General features: G+C 41.5%; 1 protein-coding gene across 3 annotated transcripts in view; it reads left to right on the top strand.

The window, feature by feature from the left end:
- LOC137349171 (enhancer of polycomb homolog 1-like) overlaps positions 1-21,897 on the top strand; it is a 271,229-nt gene that overhangs the window by 198,990 nt on the left and 50,342 nt on the right. For all 3 annotated transcript variants that reach the window (XM_068014602.1, XM_068014589.1, XM_068014592.1), the window contains 6 exons: positions 13,412-13,557; positions 13,857-14,063; positions 15,813-15,961; positions 17,204-17,363; positions 18,136-18,312; positions 19,149-19,238. In XM_068014602.1, coding sequence (XP_067870703.1) covers positions 13,412-13,557; positions 13,857-14,063; positions 15,813-15,961; positions 17,204-17,363; positions 18,136-18,312; positions 19,149-19,238 — 929 coding nt within the window. The remainder of the gene's footprint in view (positions 1-13,411; positions 13,558-13,856; positions 14,064-15,812; positions 15,962-17,203; positions 17,364-18,135; positions 18,313-19,148; positions 19,239-21,897) is intronic.

Raw genomic sequence — 21,897 nt, 5'->3', positions numbered from 1 at the left:
AGTAACTGGAGACAGCAGAATAAAACTCTGGAAATATTAATAAACGCTTTTGTGACTGGAAGATTGAAATAGTTGCAAATGCGCAACTATGTCTATTTCAAACTTCATATGTCAGCTGAGCATGAGGGGGAATATCAACACTCAAAGATCGGTTGTCCACCAAAGATGCTAAGTATCACCTCATTCCATGACAATATGAAAGGCACAATTCAGCATAGCAGCGCCTCATCAGACCCCTTTCCTATCCTGAGTGGTGTGAAATAGGGCTGTGTTCTCGCACCTACACTTTGGGATCATCATCTCCCTGCTGCTCTCACATGCGTTCAAGTCTTCAGAAGAAGGAATTTTCCTCCACACAAGATCAGATGGCAGGTTGTTCAACCTTGCCCGTCTAAGCGAAGACCAAAGTACGGAAAGTCCTCATCAGGGAACTCCTCTTTGCTGATGCTGCATTAACATCCCATGCTGAAGAGTGTCTGCAGAGACTCATCGACAGGATTGCGGCTACCTGCAAAGAATTTGGCCTAACCATCAGCCTCAAGAAAACGAACATCATGGGACAGGACGTCAGGAATGCTCCATCCGTCAATATCGGTGACCACGCTCTGGAAGTGGTTCAAGAGTTCACCTACCTAGGCTGAACTATCACCAGTAACCTGTCTCTCGATGCAGAAATCAACAAGCTATGTCCAGACTGGCCAAGAGAGTGTGGGAAAATGGCGCACTGACACTGAACACAAAAGTCCTCAGTACCTTGCTCTATGGCAGCGAGGCCTGGACAACGTATGTCAGCCAAGAGCGACATCTCAATTCATTCCATCTTCACTGCCTCCGGAGAATCCTTGGCATCAGGTGGCAGGACCGTATCTCCAACACACAAGTCCTCGAGGCAGCCAACATCCCCAGCATATACACCCTACTGAGCCAGCGGTGCTTGAGATGGCTTGACCATGTGAACCGCATGGAAGATGGCAGGATCCCCAAGGATACATTGTACAGCAAGCTCATCACGGGGCCGTCCATGTCTCCACTTTAAAGACGTCTGCAAACGCGACATGAAGTCGTGTAACATTGATCACAAGTTGTGGGAGTCAGTTGCCAGTGATCGCCAGAGCTGGCGGACAGCCATAAAGGCGGGGCTAAAGTGTGGCGAGTTGAAGAGACTTAGCAGTTGGCAGGAAAAAAGGCAGAAACGCAAGGGGAGAGCCAACTGTGTAACAGCCCCGGCAACCAATTTGATCTGCAGCACCTGTGGAAGAGTCTGTCACTCTAGAATTAGCTTTTATAGCCACTCCAGGCGCTGCTTTAAAAACCACTGACCACCTCTAGGTGCTTAACCATTGTCTCTCGAGACAAGGAGGCCAAAGAGGAGGAGGAGTCTGGAGAAAGAAGAATGCAGAATAGTGTAATGTCACATGCGCAGTTTTTAAAAGCATCAGGAATTTAAGGCGAACCAGGAACAGAGCCTTTGTGAAGAATTGAAATTGCAGTGAAGTTATTTTGAACATTCAAATGGATTAACATTAATTATGTGCATTTATTTTTTATATTCATAATGGCTCTCCCTTGGTGTTGCTCACACTAAAGTATAGTCTCTCAGTTGGTGCTAATGCCTTCATGTTGATTGTGTTACGACCAGGTGAGTTCTCTTTCAGCCTTCACCTGGTCTTACTGTAACAGAGTTTAATTTTAAACGCACTGTTTGTTCCCCCTTGGTGAATCCTTGTTTACTGCTTTCAAATTATAATGCAAAGAAACCAGCACAAACGGGCTTTCTTAGGGTTAAAGAAGAAAAGTTGAAATTTATTAAACTTGCTCTGTAATTAGAGTTCAACACCTATGGATACATGCCACGCCCCACCTAGCATGCATACATGATACACATGCAAATAGAGACAGAAAAGAGCAGAAGAAAAATAAAGTGGATAAGTTTGAAGCAATATCTGAAGAGTTGTTACTATTCTGCAAGCTCGGAGTCCTTGATTGTAGGTATATCTTGTTTTTTTGTTGCGGCCCAGTATTCTTCTTAAACATTGTTCGCTGTAGGAGACTTTTCTCTCTTGGGGTTCATGTGTCAGTGGATTCAGAGGCTTGTGAGAAAGAGATGGGAACAGACAGGAGAGAGGTCGTCTCAGTCCAGGAGCAAACCGACTTTCTGCCCAAACTGTTTGTACAAATTCGGGAAAAAAACTCAGGTTGTCCAACAGGTTAGTCATGTGACTAGCTGGTTTGGCGATGTCCATTTGTGTATTCGGCCATCTTAGCAGTCAACCTGGAATGCGAGCTCCTCCACCTTCAACATCTGGTGATCAAAAGTCCATTGTAGGTTGAATGTCAGGGAATGGCTGCTTTATCCTTCTGAACACTGTTAATTCCTAGCTCTCTCAAAGCCCCTATGCTCACTGACCTACAATGGTTCTTGCCTTGATTTTTAACATTTTCATCCTTGCTTTCAAATCCATGGCTTTGGCCCTGCCAGCCCCTCAACTCTCAGACATCTGCTTTCTAATTCTGGCCTCTTGAGCATCCCTAATTTTAATTGCTCCACCATTGGTGTGCCTTCAACTGCCACGGCCATAAACTCTGAAACTTGCCCTCTAAACCTCTCTGTCTATCTCCCTCTTCACTCTCCATTAACCCACTCTTTAAAACCTACCTCTTTGACCCTATCTGCCATAATATCTCTAGCACGGTGTCAAATTTTGCTCTGTAACGCTCCTCTGAAATGCTTTGGAACATTTTATTGCATTATGGATGCTCTATAAATACAAGTTCTTTCTCCTACCCTCTTTCTCTCTCTCACTTCTGTTGTATTCCCTATCCCGTCACCTGAAAGCAGGTGGCCAAGCTCTCAACCCATGGTGTTCCCTATCACTAACCCCTATCCTTTGCAGCCTCCTATCCCCCAAGTTTTAAACTTCTAAAAGCCTAACAAATGAAGAGAAAGCACAGTAATTGGGTGACCAAGGATTGGTGGCAAGAGACCTGAGCTCTAATGGTTGATTGGGAGCAGTGTATAGAGGCCTAACATTCTACAACAGGCCTCGGTAGAAAAGCAAAAGGATTAGCCCCATGTAAGGAAGCAACAGGCTGTAGGCAATTTTTAAAAAAAGTAACTTTAAGTTAAAAATAGATAATGTGTCTGCAGTGCCACCTAGAGAAACAGACATGGGATATTGACCCTGGAGGAGCTGTGGTGACGCATAGTTTTGGGAAGACTGAAAGGTAGGTATACATTACAGTTCAGGGATATTACTTGAATTGCAAGAGTAGAAAAATCACAAGATACTTGGGACATCTTGGATTTAGCGCAACCATCGTGTTAAAGCCTATCATCGTCTCATTTCAACTTTCAATTATTTTGAGATTCAGGGTTTATGCCTCAGTTCTTCTGCCTGAAAGTCTAATCCATCTGTTGATTGGTGTGAAGAATTCATTTCTTGCCATTATTCCTAAATTTGTCTTTTATTGGTGTGAATCTACATCCTTTTGTCCTAACCTCAATTTAATGTAAAGTAAAAGTCCTTTTTTTAAATTCCTTTAAGTATCTTGTATATCTTTCACATACCTTTCTTTTGGGCTAAAATGTCCAAGTTGCTGTAGTCTCATAACTCAGGCCTTTGACTCTGAGGATCAACCTAATGGTTCTGTGCACTCTCTAGTGCTCGAATGTCTCCCATGTGTCTCGGTTTACTGTTCTGGTTAGAATGCACCATAATAATACATACTATTTTACATCTATTTGCATTAATTCTAAATGAGGAAAGAACTATTTATTTTCTACAGAGCTCTGGAAAATTATTGCTGCCCAATAAATTAATCTTTGACATTTTAGTGCCTTTTTCTGTTATCTTGGAATTCAGAATGAGCATGGCATTGCATAACTTTTTAATCCAAAGAGGATGGGCATTTTGTTTGACAGCTACTCTTCAGTTTCCATTTTTGGAAACTTGCTTTAAAAATTCATCCTCCAGTTGCAGCAGAATGACTGCAGGAGCCCAGTCATACTGACTAAAAGATTGTTTTAGTCAAGGCTGAAGACAGCAAATTAATAATTGTAACAGTCATTCCAAAAATTGTTGTTGTATTTTTAGGGAAGGATTTTTATATACAAATGTGCATTTATTTTTTATTTAGATACAGCACTGAAACAGGCCCTTCGGCCCACCGAGTCTGTGCCGACCAACAACCACCCATTTATACTAACCCTACAGTAATCCTATATTCCCTACCACCTCCCTACATTAGGGGCAATTTACAATCTAGTAAACTGTATTTCATAAACTGTTCAGCCCCTTGAACCTCTTCCACCATTCATTTGGATTGTGGCTGGTCTGCATCTCAACTCTATTCATCTTCATTTGTTCCATATTCCTTAATATTCTTGCCTAAAAATCTATTGATCTTGGTCCTGAAATTTTAAATTGGGTGGCAGGGTGGAGGAAAGAAGTGTTCCAGATTTCAACTATCCTTTATGTACAAAAGGACTTCCTGATTTCACTTCTGGCTCTAATATTAAGATTATGCCCTTTTTTCTGTATTCCCCTGCCTTAGAAAATCCTTTAATTATTTTAAATGTTGTTTGGATCCCCCCCACAACCTTCTAAACTAGGTTTATTCTGCATGTATGTGAATGTGTGGAATTTGGTAAATAAGGGTGGTGAGCTGCACTAGCAGTTAGCCATGTAGAAATATGTTGTAAGGTGCATATGACATAACTCAATTGCGAACCAGGCTGATTAGGGAAGGTTCAGAGGGGAAATGAAAAAACAAAGCGAGTATGAGAAGAAACTCGTGGCTAACATAAAAGGGAATCCAAAAGTCGTCTTTAGGTATTTAAATGGTAAGAGTGGTAAAAAGAATAATGGGGCTGATTAGGGACCTAAATGAGGATTTATGCATGGAGGAGAGGACATGGCTGATGCATCTGTCTTTATCAAGGAAGAAGATGTGGCCCAAGATGGGGCGGCGCTGTGGTTAGCACCGCAGCCTCACAGCTCCAGGGACCCGGATTCAATTCTGGGTACTGCCTGTGCGGAGTTTGCAAGTTCTCCCTGTGACCGCGTGGGTTTTCGCCGGGTGCTCCGGTTTCCTCCCACAGCCAAGGACTTGCGGGTTGATAGGTAAATTGGCCATTGTAAATTGCCCCTAGTGTGTCGGTAGGTGGTAGGGAATATGGGATTACTGCAGGGTTAGTATAAATGGGTGGTTGTTGGTCGGCACAGACTCGGTGGGCCGAAGGGCCTGTTTCAGTGCTGTATCTAAATAAAAAATAAATAAATTTTTTTTTAACAAGTCTGCACCACCCTCTGGGGTAGAGAATTCCACAGATTCACCACCCTCTGAAGTAATTCCTCAGCTCAGTCCGAAATGGCCTAACTCTTAATCTGAGACTGTGTCCCCTGGTTCTAGAACCCCCCCCCCCCCCCCCCCCCCCTCTTCAGCCAGGGGAATCCTCTTTCCTAACAGAGAGGGTTGATGAAGCTGATGTGGTTGTGGTGTACATAGACTTCCAAAAGGCATTTGATAAAGTGCTACGTAACAGGGTTGTAAGCAAAGTTGGAGCCCATGGAATAAAAGGGACAGTAGCAGTATGGATCTGAAATTGGCTGAGTGACAGGAAATTGGAGCAGTTTCCAATGGTTGGTTGGTTTTTCAGACTGCAGGAGGGTATATAGTGGGGTTCCTCGGGTCGGTGTTCGGATCCCCTACTTTTCCTAATAATTAATGACCTAGACTTTGGTGTACAGGGTACTATTTTAAAATTTATGAATTACACAAAACTTGGGAACATTGTGAACTGTGAGGAGAGTGATTGACTTCAAGAGGACCTAGACAGGATGTGAAATGTGCGGAAGTGGCAGATAAAATCTAATGCAGTGATTCATTTTGGTAGGAAGAACGAAGAGAGGCAATATAAAAGAAAGGATACAATTCTGAAAGGGCTGCAGGAGCAGAGGTGACCTGGGGATGTATGTGCACAGATCATTGAAGGTGGCAGGGCAGGTTGAGAAAATGGTTTTTAAAGCATATGGGATGCTGGGTATTATAAATAGGGGCATAAGTGTACAAAAACAAGGAAGTTATGATAAACCTGTACAAAATAATGGTTTGACCACAATAGGAGTATTGTGTGCAGTTGTGGGCAGCATGCTTTAGGAAGGATGTTGAGGGATTAGAAAGGGTGCAGAAAAGATTCACGAGGATGGTTCCAGAGATGAGGAACTTTAATTCCGTCGATAGATTGGTGCATGTGGGTCTGTTCTTGGAAAAGAGAAAATTTCATAGAGGTGCTCAAAATCATGAGGGATCTGGACAGGTAGTTAGGGAGAAACTGCCCATAAGCAGAAAGGTCCAGAACCAGAGAACACCAAGTTAGGGCGATTGGCAAAAGAAGCAACAGCGTCTCTGCAGTACTGCCACTACTAGTCATGAGTGGTGTTTGACAATGAAACAACTAACCGGACAAGGAAGCTCCACAAACATCCCCGTCTTCAATGATGGGAGGCGGAGCCCAACATGTCAGTGCAAAAGACAAGGCTGAAGTATTTGCAACCATTTTCAGCCAGAAATGCCAAGTGGATGATTTATCTCTGCCTCCTCCTGAGGGTCCCCAGTATCTCATGCCAGTCTTCAACCTGTTTAATTCACTATGATATCAAGAAATGGCTGAAGGCACTGGATACAGCAAAGGCTGTGGGCCCTGACAACGTTCCGGCTGTGGTACTGAAGACTTGGGCTGCAGAGTTAGCTGCACCATAGCCAAGCTCCTCTTCTACAGCTACAACGCTGGCATCTACTCAGCAATGTGGAAGATTTGCCAGGTATGTAATGTCCAGAAAAAGCAGGCCAAATCTAATCTGGCCAATTGCCGCCCCATCAGCCTCATTTCTATCAGCAAATAAATGTAAGATGTCATTGACAGTGCTATATTAGAAAGAAGCACTTAATTAGCAACAACCTGCTCACCATTGCTCAATTTGGGTTTCGCCAGGGCCGCTCAGCTCCAGGCTGCATCACGATCTTAGTCCAAATACGGACAAAAGAGCTAAATTGCAGAGGTGAGGTGAGTGTGACAGCTCTTGACATCAAGGCTGCATTTGGCAGTGCGGCATCAAGGAGCCCTAGCAAAATTGACGTCATTGTAAATTGGGGAAATCTCTCCACTGGTTGGGAGTCATACCTAGCACAAAGGAAGGTGCTTGTGGTTTTGGAGGCCAGTCAGCTCAACCATTACTGCAGGAGTTCCCTCAGGGTAGTGCCCTCAGCCCAACCATCTTCAGCTACTTCATTAATGACCTTCCCTCCATCACAAGGTTAGAAGTGGGGATGTTTGCTGATTACACAGTTTTCAGTACCATTTGCAACTCCTCAGATACTGAAGCAGTCTATGTCCCATGCAGCAAGACCTGGACGACATTCAGGCTTGGGCTGATAAGTGGCAAGTAACGTTTGCGCGCACAAGTGCCAGGTAATGGCCATCTCCAACAAGATAATCTAGCCATCTCCCCATGACATTCAAAGGTATTACCATTGTTGAATCCCCCATTGTCAACACCTTGGAGGTTACCATTGACCAGAAACTTAACTGGACCAGCCATATAAACACTGTGGCTACAAGAGCAGGTCAGAGGCTGGGTATTCTGCAGCGAGTAGCTCCCCTCCTGACTTCCCAAAGCCTGTCCATCATCTACAAATCAGGAGTGAGAGGGAATACTCTCCTTGCCTAAATGAGTGCAGCTCCACCAACACTCAAAGCTTGATACCATACAGTTCAAAGCAGCTGCTTGATTAGCACCCCATCCACCACCTTCAACATTCACTCCCTCCAACACTGCACAGTGGCAGCAGTGTGTACCATATACAAGATGCACTGCAACAACTTGCCAAGGCTCCTTCGACAGTACCTTCTAAACCTGTGCCCTCTACCATCTGTGCTTGAGTGGTTTTCAGATTGCAAGCCCAAGTGCACTGAAAGAAATAATATGAAAAGCCGCTTCAATTCACCGAGGGGAGTGCAAAGGACTAATGCTGAGCATTTTATGATAGATGCCAGGTGGAAAATACTATTGAGAACCAGACTGATTATCGAAGGTCCAGAGGGGAAGTGAAAAAGCAAATAAGAGAAGCAAAGAGAGAGCATGAAAAGAGACTGGCTGCTAGCGTTAAAGGAAATTTCAGTTTTCTATAGGCATCTAAATCTAAAAGGGTGGTAAAAGGAGGGGTGAGGCCGATTAGGGACCAGAAAGGGGATTTACACATGGAGGCAGTGGCCGTAGCTGAGGTATTAAATTAATACTTTGCATCTGTCTTTACCAAGGAAGAAGATGCAACCCAGGCAATGTTGAAAGAGGAGGTAGGTCAGAGACTAGAGGGGTTTAAAATTGATAGTATTAGATAGGCTGTCTACTTAAAGTGGGTAAGGCACCAGGACCAGATGAGATGCATCCAAAGATATTGAGGGAAGTGAGGGTGGAAATTGCAGAGGCACTGGCCATAATTTTTCAGGCTTCCTTCGACTTGGGGGTGGTGCCAGAGGACTGGAGAATTGCAAACGTTACACCCTTGTTCAAAAAAGCCCAGCAACTGCAGGCCAATCAGTTTAACTTCAGTCGGAAAACTAATGGAAAAAATAATTCAGGACAAAATCAATAGTCACATGGATAAATGCGAGTTAATTGAGGAAAGCCAGCATGGATTTCTTAAGGGAAAATCGTGTTTAACTTGCTGGAGTTTTTGAGGAGGTAACGGGGGTTGATGAGGGCAATGCTGTTGATCTCAATCCTTTAACGAGTCTCTGACTTGCCTCCTCTCACAGGTTGGGAGCAGGTAATAAAGCATACAGTATCCTGGGCTTTATTAATAGGGGTGTAGAGTACAAGAGTAAGGAGGTTATGTTGAACTTGTATACGACTCACCTGGAGTATTGCATCCAGTTCTGGGTGCCGCACTTCAGGAAAATCGTGAGGGCATTGGAGAGAGTGCAGAAGAGATTCACAAGAATGATTCCAGGGATGAGGAATTTCAGTTATGAAGATAGATTGGAGAAGTTAGGACTCTTTTCCTTGGAGAAGAGAAGGCTGAGGGGTGATTTGATAGAGGTATTCAAAACCATGAGGGGTATGGACAGAGTAGGTAGAAACAGTTCTCACTCGTGAAAGGATTGAGAACAAGAGGGCACAGATTTAATGTATTTGGTAAGAGAAGCAAAAGTGACATGAGGAAAAGCTTTTTCATGTAGCGTGTGGTTAAGGTCTGGAATGTACTACCTGGGAATGTGGTGGAGGCGAGTTCAATTGAAGCATTCAAAAGGAAATTAGACAGTTATATGAAAAGGAAGAATGTGCAGGGTTATGGGGCGAAGGCAGGGGAATGGAACTGAGGGAGTTGCTCTTTCAGAGAGCTAGTGCGGACATGATGAACCGAATAGCTACCTCCTGCACTGTAACTACTCTGTGGTTTGAATAAAAAAATTCAAGACTGCATTGTTACAAGTATTAAAAAATTGGCTTTGTTCCTAAGAAGGATAAGGGGTAGCTTTGATAAGAACAAAGAACAGTACAGCACAGGAACAGGCCATTCGGCCCTCCAAGCCTGCGCCGATCTTGATGCCTGTCTAAACTAAAACCTTCTGCACTTCCGGGGACCGTATCCCTCTATTCCCATCCTATTCATGTATTTGTCAAGATGCCTCTTAAACGTCGCTATCATACCTGCTTCCACCACCTTCCCTGGCAGCAAGTTTCAGGCACTCCCCACCCTCTGTGTAAAGAACTTGCCTCGCACATCCCCTCTAAACTTTGCCCCTCGCACCTTAAACCTATGTCCCCTAGTAACTGACTCTTCCACCCTGGGGAAAAAGCTTCTGATTATCCACTCTGTCCATGCCACTCATAACTTTGTAAACCTCTATCATGTCACCCCTCCACCTCTGTCGTTCCAGTAAAAACAATCCGAGTTTATCCAACCTCTCCTCGTAGCTAATTCCCTCCAGACCAGGCAACATCCTGGTAAACCTCTTCTGTACCCTCTCCAAAGCCTCCACGTCCTTCTGGTAGTGTGGCGACCAGAATTGCATGCAATATTCTAAGTGTGGCCTAACTAAGGTTCTGTACAGCTGCAACATGACTTGCCAATTTTTATACTCTATGCCCCGACAGATGAAGGCAAGCATGCCGCATGCCTTCTTGACTACCTTATCCACCTGCGTTGCCACTTTCAGTGACCTGTGGACCTGTACGCCCAGATCTCTCTGCCTGTCAATACTCCTAAGGGTTCTGCCATTTACTTCTGTATACTTCCCACCTGTATTAGAGCTTCCAAAATGCATTACCTCACGTTTGTCCGGAATAAACTCCATCTGCCATTTCTCTGCCCAAGTCTCCAACCGATCTATATCCTACTGTACCCTCTGATAATCCTCATCACTATACACAACTCCACCAACCTTTGTGTCGTCCACACACTTACTAATCAGACCAGCTACATTTTCCTCCAAATCATTTATATATACTACAAACAGCACTGATCCCTGCGGCACACCACTAGTCACAGCCCTCCGTTCAGAAAAACACCCTTCCACTGCTACCCTCTGTCTTCTATGACCAAGCCAGTTCTGTATCCATCTTGCCAGCTCACCTCTGATCCCGTGTGACTTCACCTTTTGTACCAGTCTGCCATGAGGGACCTTGTCAAACGCTTTACTGAAGTCCATATAGACAACATCCACTGCCTTCCTTCATCAATCATCATCGTCACTTCCTCAAAAATCTCGATCAAGTTAGTGAGACAAGACCTTCCCTTCACAAAACCATGCTACCTCGCGCTAATAAGTTCATTTGTTTCCAAATGGGAGTAAATCCTGTCCCGAAGAATCCTCTCTAATAATTTCCCTACCACTGACGTAAGGTTCACCGGCCTATAATTTCCTGGATTATCCTTGCTACCCTTAAACAAAGTAACAACATTGGCTATTCTCCAGTCCTCTGGGACCTCACCTGTAACCAATGAGGATACAAAGATTTCTGTCAAGACCCCAGCAATTTCCTCCCTTGCCTCCCTCAGTACTCTGGGGTAGATCCCATCAGGCCCTGGGGACTTATCTACCTTAATGCTTTGCAAGACGCCCAACACCACCACCTTTTTGATAACAACATGACCCAGACTATCTACACTCCCTTCCCTAGACTCATCATCTACCAGGTCCTTCTCTTTGGTGAATACTGATGCAAAGTACTCATTTAGTACCTCGCCCATTTCCTTCGGCTCCACACATAGATTCCCTCCTCTGTCCTTGAGTGGGCCAACCCTTTAGTCGGAGAGGAAGAAAAACACAGCAACTACCTCAAAAATAATTGGGGAGAAATTGGATTGTGAAAGATTGAGCAATATATACTGTTGATAGAAACTAAAGGAAAAATGTTAAAATCTAAATGTAAATGAAGATGAAATAATGGTTCCTAACATATTGTCTAAGCTGTAGTTTGCTAGAAATATAAAACTTAATATAGTGCTTTGCTGAACATGTAGTGTTTGCTAATATGTAAAAGCTCCTACCATGACATCTATACCAGTAGATGTCGTGTATTTGGATTTCTAAAAGGCATTTGATAAGGTGCCACATAAAATGTTACTACACGAGATAAGAGCTCATGGTGTTGGGGGCAATATATTAGCATGGATAGAGGATTGGCTAAATAACAGGAAGCAGAATCAGGGTAAATGGGGCATTTTCAGGTTGCAAACTGTAACTAGTCGAGTGGATCAGTGCTGGAGCTTCCAACTATTTAAAATCTATATTAATGACTAGGATGAAGGGACTGAGTGTATGTAGCCAAATTTGCTGCTGATACAAAGATAGGTAGGAAAGCAAGTTATGAGGAAGACACCAAGTGTCTGCAGAGAGATCTAGATAGATTAAGTGAGTGGGCAAAAATCTGGCAGATGGAGTATAATATGGGAAAATGTGAGGTTGTCCACTTTGGTGGGAAGAATAGAAAAGCAGAGTATTATTTACATGACTAGAGACTGCAGAATGCTGTGATACAGAGGGATCTGGGTGTCCTCAAACGTTAATCACAAAGTTAGCATGCAGGTACAGCAAATAATTAGGAAGGCAAATGGAATATTTGCATTTATTACAAGGCGGGTGGAGTATAAAAGTAGGGAAGTCTTGCTACAACTGTATAGGGCATTGGTGAGACCACACCTAGAGTAGTGGGTATAGTTTTGGTCTCCTTACTTGAGGGAAATACTTGCGTTGGAAGCAGTTCAGAGAAGGTTCACTAGGCTGATTCCTGGGATGAAGGGGTTGCCTTTATGAGGAAAGGTTGAGCTGGTTGGGCCTGTACTCAGGAATTTGGAAGAATGAGAGATGATATTGAAACATATAAGATTCTGAGGGGGCTTGACAGGGTAGATACTGAGAATGTTTGCCCTCGTGGGGCAACCTAGAATTAGGGGGTACAGTTTCAGAATAAGTAGTCACCCATTTAAGTCAGATAAGGAGGAATTTCTTCCCTGAGGGTCGTTGATCTTTGTAATTCTTTTCCCCAGAGAGCAATGGAGGTTGGGTCATTGAATATATTCAAGGTTGTCAGTCAGATTTTTGATCTACAAGGGAGTCCAGGGTTATGGGGGGGCAGGCAGGAGAGTGGAGTTAAGGCCACACTTAGATCACTCATGATCTGATGAAATAGAGCTGTCTGAAGAGGTCAAATGGCCTACTACTACTATTTCTTCTTTCCTTTTCCTAAATACCTTTTAAAGAAATAGTTCCAGACAGCTAGATGGAAACAATATCTAGAAGTGAGAGAAAATAATTGCACCTGTCTTGTAAGATTGAATACGTAACTCTTCTGATCATCAAACTTTGATCATTTTTGGAAATTAGATATTGTGGGATCTGTCTAACTGTACCTTAACTTACTGGTACACTTCATTGCATTCTTGTGGCTTAAAATATCTCCAGTTTCCTCTTGGCAAACTGGGAATTGATTTTTTAATGTTAAATTATTGTAAAATATGTTGGAAAGTTGAACTGTTTGCCTATTGAATAAAGCAGTGTCACTTGTACTCCTATATTAGGAAAGAAGAAAAATGACAGTTGACATCTTGTATAAAATGTGCATTGATTTTGTGTTTTTGGTGAGGTCAAGCAAAAATGATTGCCATGATGCAGGCAGTATTCTGGCCCAAAGAAAGAAAAAAAAGGCAATCGTAACTACCAACATAATAATTGTTTTTCACCTCAGTAATTGCAATTCAAATCCAGTTTCTTTCCAGAGCTTTTCTTGGGAGTGAAACTTAGGAACATTTTACCATAAATTATTTCTCAAAGATGTGAAGAGTGAATTCCCAAACTTTTATTTATTAGTTTGAATTCTGAATGTAATTTTTTTTTTATATCCAGCTTTTAGCTTGGATGCCGAGCAACCAGACTATGATATGGATTCGGATGATGAAGTGTTTATGAATAAACTAAGAAAGAAGATGGACATCACTCCTCTGCAATTTGAGGAGATGATTGATCGTCTAGAAAAAGGCAGTGGCCAGCAGGTATGAAAAGTATTTACTGGATCTGGTTGTAGTTATTGCATCTTTAATTTAGTGTTGGTACTCCTTTTACAGATCAAATGTGATATTTTGGAGGGGAAAGAGGGAGTTGGTTGGTCTAGATAGATGCATGTGTTGTATAATTTTATCCAGGACAATTGCACAGTTTGCTGCACAAACTGCTCTCTAGCAAAACATACGGCAGAGTTGATGGGTATATAAATGTGTGTTTTAGAATAAAGTTGCACGAGGTTTGATATTTAAATTATCTGTTTTAACAAGAATTCTGATTGCTTTGTTAGCTGGTAACTCTCCAGGAAGCAAAGTTGCTGTTGAAGGAGGATGATGATCTCATCTGGGAAGTGTATGAGTATTGGATTCGGAAAAGGAAAAACTGTAGAGGTTGTTCACTTATTCCAAGTGTAAAACAGGAAAAACGGGATGGTTCCAGTACCAACGATCCATATGTTGCCTTCAGGAGGAGAACTGAAAAGATGCAGACCAGAAAGGTTTGTGAGATACAATATATGATTACTAGTTGGAATACGGTACCATCTATCTGACGCCTAATCACTTAGGAAATTCTGTAGTTTTTGAAGATCCATTTGTATTTGATCTTGAGATGTTGCTGTGGACAATATATTAAGTTGAAGTTTCAGGTAAGTAAATGTGCAACAATGTATACAGAGTTGCATGGGACATTTGCAAAATTCCTTTCAATAAACCATAATTCATACAAACTAGTGTCAGAATTTTAACTGTTTACTGCATTCTCTTGTGTTCCAGGGAAGATTTTTTCAAATTATCTATGATCCAAATTGTGATCCAGTATGGCTACATTTTTAGAGGTTTTCCCAAAGCAGAGACACATATAATACACAATTTAAGTTGATGCAAAATTGTTTTACATTTGCATTGATATATGTACTATCACTTATGAGTGAAATCTCAGATTGGATTCTGTCAAACGCCACCTCACTCTCTTGGTACTGACTTTAGTAGAACCATAATGGCATAAAGTAATTAAGCTTTTAAAATGTAATTTTTAGCTTTTGAGTTCGATAGATTTTTGGACTTCAAGGGAATTAAGGGATTTAGGGATCGGACCGGAAAGTAGAGTTGAGGTAGATGATCAGCCATGATCTTACTGAATGGTGAAGCAGGCTCAAGGGGCCCTATGGCCTACTCCTATTTCTTATGTGCTTAAAACATTAGTCAGTTAATATAATTGACTTTTGGGTGCTATTTAATTGAGCTCTCCACTTGCACACATGCAGAAAGTAATGCAAAACTTGGGAGAATGACTGCAAGGCCCACCTGTTTTGAGGACTCCAGTGTTTTCCCAATTTTAAAGGGAAATCTTGGAATGTACAAGAAAATGATGAATGACGAACTCTGGACGCTTTGAATATTTCACTATGGAAAAGGAATTGATAGGGAAATGAGAGCAAAATTGTTTTTTGTCATAGTAGTAATTAGTTAGTTTTGGGGGCCTTGAAGCCTCGGACGCTGTTGCTTTTTCTTTTAAATTCTCATGAGCTTTTTAATATATTTATGTATTCAGCAATGTCTTAACTGTTGGATACTACTAGGCATGAAAAGACTCCTTATGGTTATGGAGGAAGAATATCTGTGGAACTGAGATCTGGTATGAGGTGCAGTGGTGGAAAGCATTTCGGATTGAAAGAATTGGCTGTAAACCTCCTGAATCTAAAAGAATGTTCACGGGGGCTATAAGTAAATTTGGATGTGTTGTTACTGGGGAGGAAGCTTTTTTAAATGTATTTTGTATGTTAGCCCATCTTCTGTCATTCTATGATCTCTTCATCTGACTACAAGGGGTGGTGCAAGAACAGTCCAAGCTGATATCTACTGATTTATTTTTCTTCCTATTTTGAGAAATATTAAAGTATTACAATTTAGAGTTGCTTTTCATTTTCTTTAGTTACTTGATATCTTCACACAAAACTTGGATATGTAGATGCATGCACAACCAGGTAGTAGAGATGTATTTAAACAGGCAATTTAGTCAAAGTTTATAAAAATGCTGTAGAATTGGGTTTGATAGTATAGTTGTAAATGTTTGTCCATTTGTCTCGACAGAAATGTTTTCCAACATAAAAGATATCGCACTTATGCGGTTATATACAATGTGGTTCTGTTCTTGCTTGGTAAATTGACACTGTTGACCATAACTAATGTTGTATTTGTTCTCTAATGAAGTCATGAACAAAATGGCATTTTTTCATTTCCTACAGAATCGTAAAAATGATGAAGCTTCATATGAAAAGATGCTAAAGTTGCGAAGGGATCTGAGTCGGGCTGTAACTATCTTGGAGATGATAAAACGAAGAGAGAAAAGCAAAAGAGAGCTGCTGCATCTAACATTGGAAATTGTAGAGAAAAGGTAAATACATAAAAGTGTTCTTCAAAAGTGTTCATTTAATATATTAATTCTTTAGTAATGGCATAATGTGAAGACTTTGCAAACTAATTTTAAAGCTTGTATATTACTTGTTAAATTGATTGGATCTTCAAGGTACTTGATTAGTCCACCTTAAATTTATGTATGCAATGAATCATTTTATAGTTGGGATCTGTATAATGTACCTGGCAACAGGGAGAATTCTACTGTGGAGGGTTTATTCTTTGGTATTATGCTGAAACTGTTGGGATGTTTCGTTCTGTTCAAATGTATCACTCACTTGCCTTCAGTTGTATTCCTGTTTTTGTTAACAAAAGTTTCTATAACTGAATTCTTCTGGTGCAGCTTATGGACAAAAAACTCTAATTTTGTTTTGACTTCCTGTAAACTGTATGTCCTAGCCATTCCCTTTCTGTTTTTGGTCTTCCTCTCTTTTACACCTAATCTTCCTGTATCTCTCAACTCTTTTCCCTTCCACCTTTCCTTGTTCTCTAATTCTTTGCCTTACCTCTATGTAAAATTGAATTACATATCCTAACAAAAACAAAGCGAGAATGTCCAGGATGAAGTTGGTCGCCTAGCTTTAGAGCAGGATAATGGGAATTGTAACCACATGGCCTGGCCGGTTGTCTTCTGCTAACCATTACCACAGACCAATCACAAAGTGCTTATCAGACGAAGTTGAGAACTAGCATCATCTATAGCTATTGATGGTGTGTTCTGCTAACTGAATTGAATTATGTTGCTGTCTGCATGGGGATGCATTGCGATTATCCCTCTGTTCATATAAAATTTCAGCATAATTATTTTAAGAATCTTGATACTTTTGTGTTAAAATAACATATCTAGGAACTCAACAAGTGGACAGGGTAACCTATTGATAATAGATGGAGCAATCGGAGGGTTGAATTTCTGTATGATAGGAGTATGTGGAATCTATAATTATATTAATTCTTAAAGCTGCAAAGCGCCATTTTCTGTCTTTTTTTGTATTTTTTCCATGTCTTTCCTCCCGGAAAAGGCTAGCACTTTGAAGTTTAATTGACTCTTGCTGCCGAAGTTGCCTTTTGTTAATTGTTTATTCTCCTTTGGCACAGTATGAATTCCTTATAGGATTAACAGTATTGTGCTTTACAGTATTTTTTTTTTTGTTCCAAATCACAAGCAATTGACTACTACAATCTAACAGTAATTTGACTGAAATTATGTCCTTTGCAATCTTAGGCACAGTCTGGGTGACTTCACTGGCGAGATTTTATCTGAGGTCATGGCACAGCGGCAGCATGTGAAACCTACCTACACCGTGCCCATCATTCCAATATCTAATAGCAATCAGTTTAAACATCAAGAGTTTATGGAGTTTAAAGAATTTAAAGTTAATAAGGTGAGAACTTGGTCACTTAATAACCAAACAAATATAATATTTGGTAATACAGATCAGGATAATTTTTTAAAAAGGGAAGCAGTGCAATTAAGATATCCATTGGGTTCTAGTACTATCAGTGTAGTCTCATTCAGATTAGTGGCAAGAATTTGCAGTTGTGGTGTGGCTAAATCTAGCATTGAAAATTAATGGATTTAAGTTAACAAAACAGTTTGCCATTCAATTAATTTGGTTTTCTGACTGTATTTTAGCTAAGTGGAGATGCAGCTTTTCTTTAAATATTAGAATCGCGGCAGGCCTGAAGTGCCAAATGACCTACTCCAGCTCCTATATCTTAATGTTCACAGATTATTTTACTAATTTTATTTGCAGTCATTTAAAATGTTTATACATAGATATTTGAGGAGTAATTACAAAACAGGCTTTTTGCTATAGTATTTACATGGCTGAGTAGATACCATTAATAACAATCATCTTACACTGACAATTGTATTGTAATGCATCAAAGTTTCTTCTATAATAAATAAAAACAAGAAATGCTGGAAATATTCAGGTCTGGCAGCATCTTTAGAGAGAGAAGCAGAGTTAACATTTCAGGTCAGTGCTTCTGATGATGAGTCACTAACCTGAAATGTTAACTCTGCTTCTCTCTCCACAGATGCTGCCAGACCTGCTGAGTACTTCCAGCATTTCTTGTTTTTATTTCAGATTTCCAGCATCTGCAGTATTTTGCTTTTATTTTAATGTTTCGTCTATGCTAATTGTGTTGTAGCAAGAGAATGTGGAGATTATACGACCCAAGAGGAAGTACGAGAAGAAAAAACACAAAGTCTTGCAACCAACTGCTGCTGCACCTCAGCAAACGAGCCCTGCTGCACTGCCAGTCTTCAATGCAAAGGACATAAACCAGTATGACTTTCCCAGCTCTGACGAAGAGCCATTCTCGCAGGTCTGTATCATGTGAAGTTAATGAAATTAGTGTGAGGCCAATTTCATTCCCTAGTTCAGTAATGCAAGCTAGGAGCAGAAGTAGGCCATTCGGCCCCTCGAGCCTGCTCCACCTTTCAATAAGATCGTGGCTCATCTGTTTGTGTTTTGAATTCCACACTGCCATCTATCCCTAATAACCCTTGATTCCGTTGCCTAACGATATGTAATTAAATATGTAATTGAGCTGGAGCCTAGAGGAAACAGTCACAGTGACCCAGTTATGGTAAACCTGTCAATTGTAAAGTTAAGGGTAGTGGCAATTGAGATGTGGGTAGAGAGAAGAAAATGGGGGAGGATGGAGGGGGCAGAGGAGCAGGGACTAAGGGAAGATGAAGAATAGAAGAACGGGAAAATGTGAAGATGGTGGATATTGGGACAGTACATGAGAGGGAAAGATAAAAAAAGCTTCTGAAAATAATTGATCTACCACAACTTCAATATGATAAAATATTAAGCATTGTTAAGGGGGAGATGGGTGAGGTCAATAAGAATGATGGTCACTGGTAGCCCACTGTAGTTGAACAGCAAATAGGAACAGGCATGTTAGGGCTGCAAGTGAACCAGCAGCAGTTGAGACTATAATTTTATAGCCTGGACCTGTTAGTCCAGTGCATACCAGTGAGACACAATAGAAGGCACCTGAAAACTGCATTCAATGGTTGAGAGCTGAAAAAGGCAAACTGCAAAGGGCCACAGTAAAGCAGTGCAAAGGTGCAGGGAAGAAGTAGACCACACTCTAGCGAGCCTTTGGAAGGAAATTGCAGCCTTACACTTTTTGTCTTTCTTTTGCTGAAGGTCCATTCTGCATCCTCGGAAGCAGAGGAAGAGAATGATCCAGATGGTCCTTTCGCTTTCCGAAGGAAAGCAGGATGTCAGTACTATTCTGTAAGTGCTAAATGTTAGATGCTATCAAGGGTAGATCTTTGTGTAAAGGTAATTCCAGAGTGTCTGTTTTACTTGGGACATAATCATATTACACACTTGCGGTTATGTTTGGCAATTAAGGCATGTAGTTTAAATTTCCTTGAACACACTATCAGCACTTTGTGGCCTGTGTAACCTTTAATTTGTTTCAGTTCCAGAGTACATTACATTTCTTTTCTTTGAAGAGCAGATTATAAGTAGTATCAGTCTACTGATTTAGGCTGAATTGTTGAGCCAAATCCAATTAGACATGAACCAGGTTTCATACAATCTTACCCTCTAAAATACAACTCCAGAAATTAATGTGTCTCAAACCTAATAAAGAAGAATCGACCAATATGGTTGGACTGAACGAACAAATGATGATCCTGGCGCTGATGCTAATTTATTACAATATCACAATCTTTAGATACACTTGGGTAATTGTATTGTAGACTTGTCCAGATGTGTGCATTCATAATCTACATTTGCAAAGTTCATCCATATTGTGAGCCATATCTCCTCCTGTAACTGAGAGCACAACTTAAAAATGAATTCCTATTGATGCACTAGAACCAAGTAGTAATACAAAGTTATTAAATGTTACTATTTTGCATTGTTTATTCTTCATGCTTTAATTACTGTCCTTAGTGTAAATAACCTGCTCTAAAGTAATCTGGCATGATGTATCTGTTGGGAGCAGGTAAACCAAGCAAATAGGTTAATACATAGGTCAGTGATCTGCATTGTACATTAGTTTTTCGGATGTAAACAACATTTACAGTTTTTTAAAGTTCAATAAAATTTAATTTGATCTTATAAAAAAAAATCCTCACATCTTTGTAGTCCTAATGTTACTGAAGTCTAGCATGCTTTACATATTAAATCTTCAGTCGTCACCTAACCTATAAGGAAAATCTCAAGTTAAAATGCGCAATATTTCTATGATTTAAGCATGTTGGAAGTTTGTTAAATATTTAATCTGAGAGTATAGTTTGCAGGTGGGAAGAAAATACTTGTGTTTACTTAGTGTGTTGCAACTCCTCAGGATGTCCCGAAGTGCCTCACAGTCTTTGTGATGTAGTGAGTGTTGCCTAGGCAGATGTGGCAGCCAATCTGCACACAGCAAGGTCCCGTAAACAGCAAATTTATAAATGTCGATTTTAGTCTGTTTTACTGATGTTTGAGGAACAAATATTGGCCAGGATGCTGGGAGCGTTCTCCTCCTGTTCTTCTGTGCCATAGGATCTTTTACATCCACCTGGATAGACAGAGCCTCAGTTTAATGAACCATCTAAAGGACGGTGCTGCATTGTTAACTTAGATTATGTGCTTGAGTTCTGCAATAACGCTTCAACCTGCAACCTGACTAGGGTGGGAGTGCTGCTACTGAACCATACTAGCACTCAACCTCGAATGTGTCTTCCTGTAAAACTTAATTTCTGCCCCTCCCCCTTTTCCATTATTTTCACTTTCCAAATAATTGGTGAACATTCCTAACACCTTGCGCAATAATTGTTGTTTGAGCCACTCATTTTCTGCAAAAAGAGTAAATTTCTTTATTCATTCAGGGGATATGGGTGTCGCTGGCTAGGCCAGCATTTATTGACCATCCCTAATTGCCCTTGAGACGATTGTGGTGAGCTGCCTTCTCGAACTGCTGCGGTCCTTGGCGTGTAGGTACACCAACAGTGCTGTTATGAAGGGAGTTCCAGGATTTTGATCCAGCGACAGTGAAGGAACAGCGATATAGTTCCAAGTCAGGATGATGTGTGGCTTGGAGGGGAACTTGCAGGTGGTGGCGTTCCCATGCATCTGCTGCCCTTGTCCTTCTAGGTGGTAGAGGTCGCAGGCTTGGAAAGAGCTGTCGAAGGAGCCTTGGTGAGTGCTTCTTGAATCTGGTACACACTGCTGCCACTGTGTTTCGGTGGTGGATGGAGTGAATGTTGAAGGCGCTGGATGGGGTGCCAGTCAAGCGGGCTGCTTTGTCCTGGATGGTGTCGAGCTTCTTGAGTGTTATTGGAACTGCACCCATCCAGGCAAGTGGAGAGTATTCTATCTCACTCCTGACTTGTGCCTTGCAGATATTGGACAGGCATTGGGGAGACAGGAGGGATGTTACTCGCTGCAGAATTCCCAGTCTCTGACATGCTCTTGTAGCCACAGCATTTATGTGACTGGTCCAGTTCAGTTTCTGGTCAATGGTGACCCCCAGGATGATAGTGGGGGATTCAGCAATTGGTAATGCCATTGAACATCAAGTGGAGATGGTTAGATTCTCTCTTGTTTGAGATGGTCATTGCCCGCCACTTATGTGGCGCAAATGTTATTTGCCATTTATGAGCCCAAGCCTGGATGTTGTCCAGGCACAGGCTGCTTCAGTATCTGAGGAGTCACGAATATTGCTGAACATTGTGCAATCATCAGCGAACATCCCCACTTCTAACCTTGTGATTGAAGAAAGGTCATTGATGAAGCAGCTGAAGATGGTTGGGCCTAGGACACTACCCTGAGGAACTCCTGCAGTGATGTCCTGGGACTGAGATGATTGACCTCCAACAGCCACAACCATCTTGCTTTGTTCTAGGTATGACTCCAACCAGCGGAGAGTTTTCTCCCCTGATTCCCATTGACTCTAGTT

The sequence above is a fragment of the Heterodontus francisci genome, chromosome 2 (assembly GCF_036365525.1).
Source record: "Heterodontus francisci isolate sHetFra1 chromosome 2, sHetFra1.hap1, whole genome shotgun sequence".
NCBI lineage: Eukaryota > Metazoa > Chordata > Chondrichthyes > Heterodontiformes > Heterodontidae > Heterodontus > Heterodontus francisci.
The sequence above is the reverse complement of the archived record's forward strand: the minus strand, read 5'-3'. Positions and strand labels throughout refer to the sequence as shown.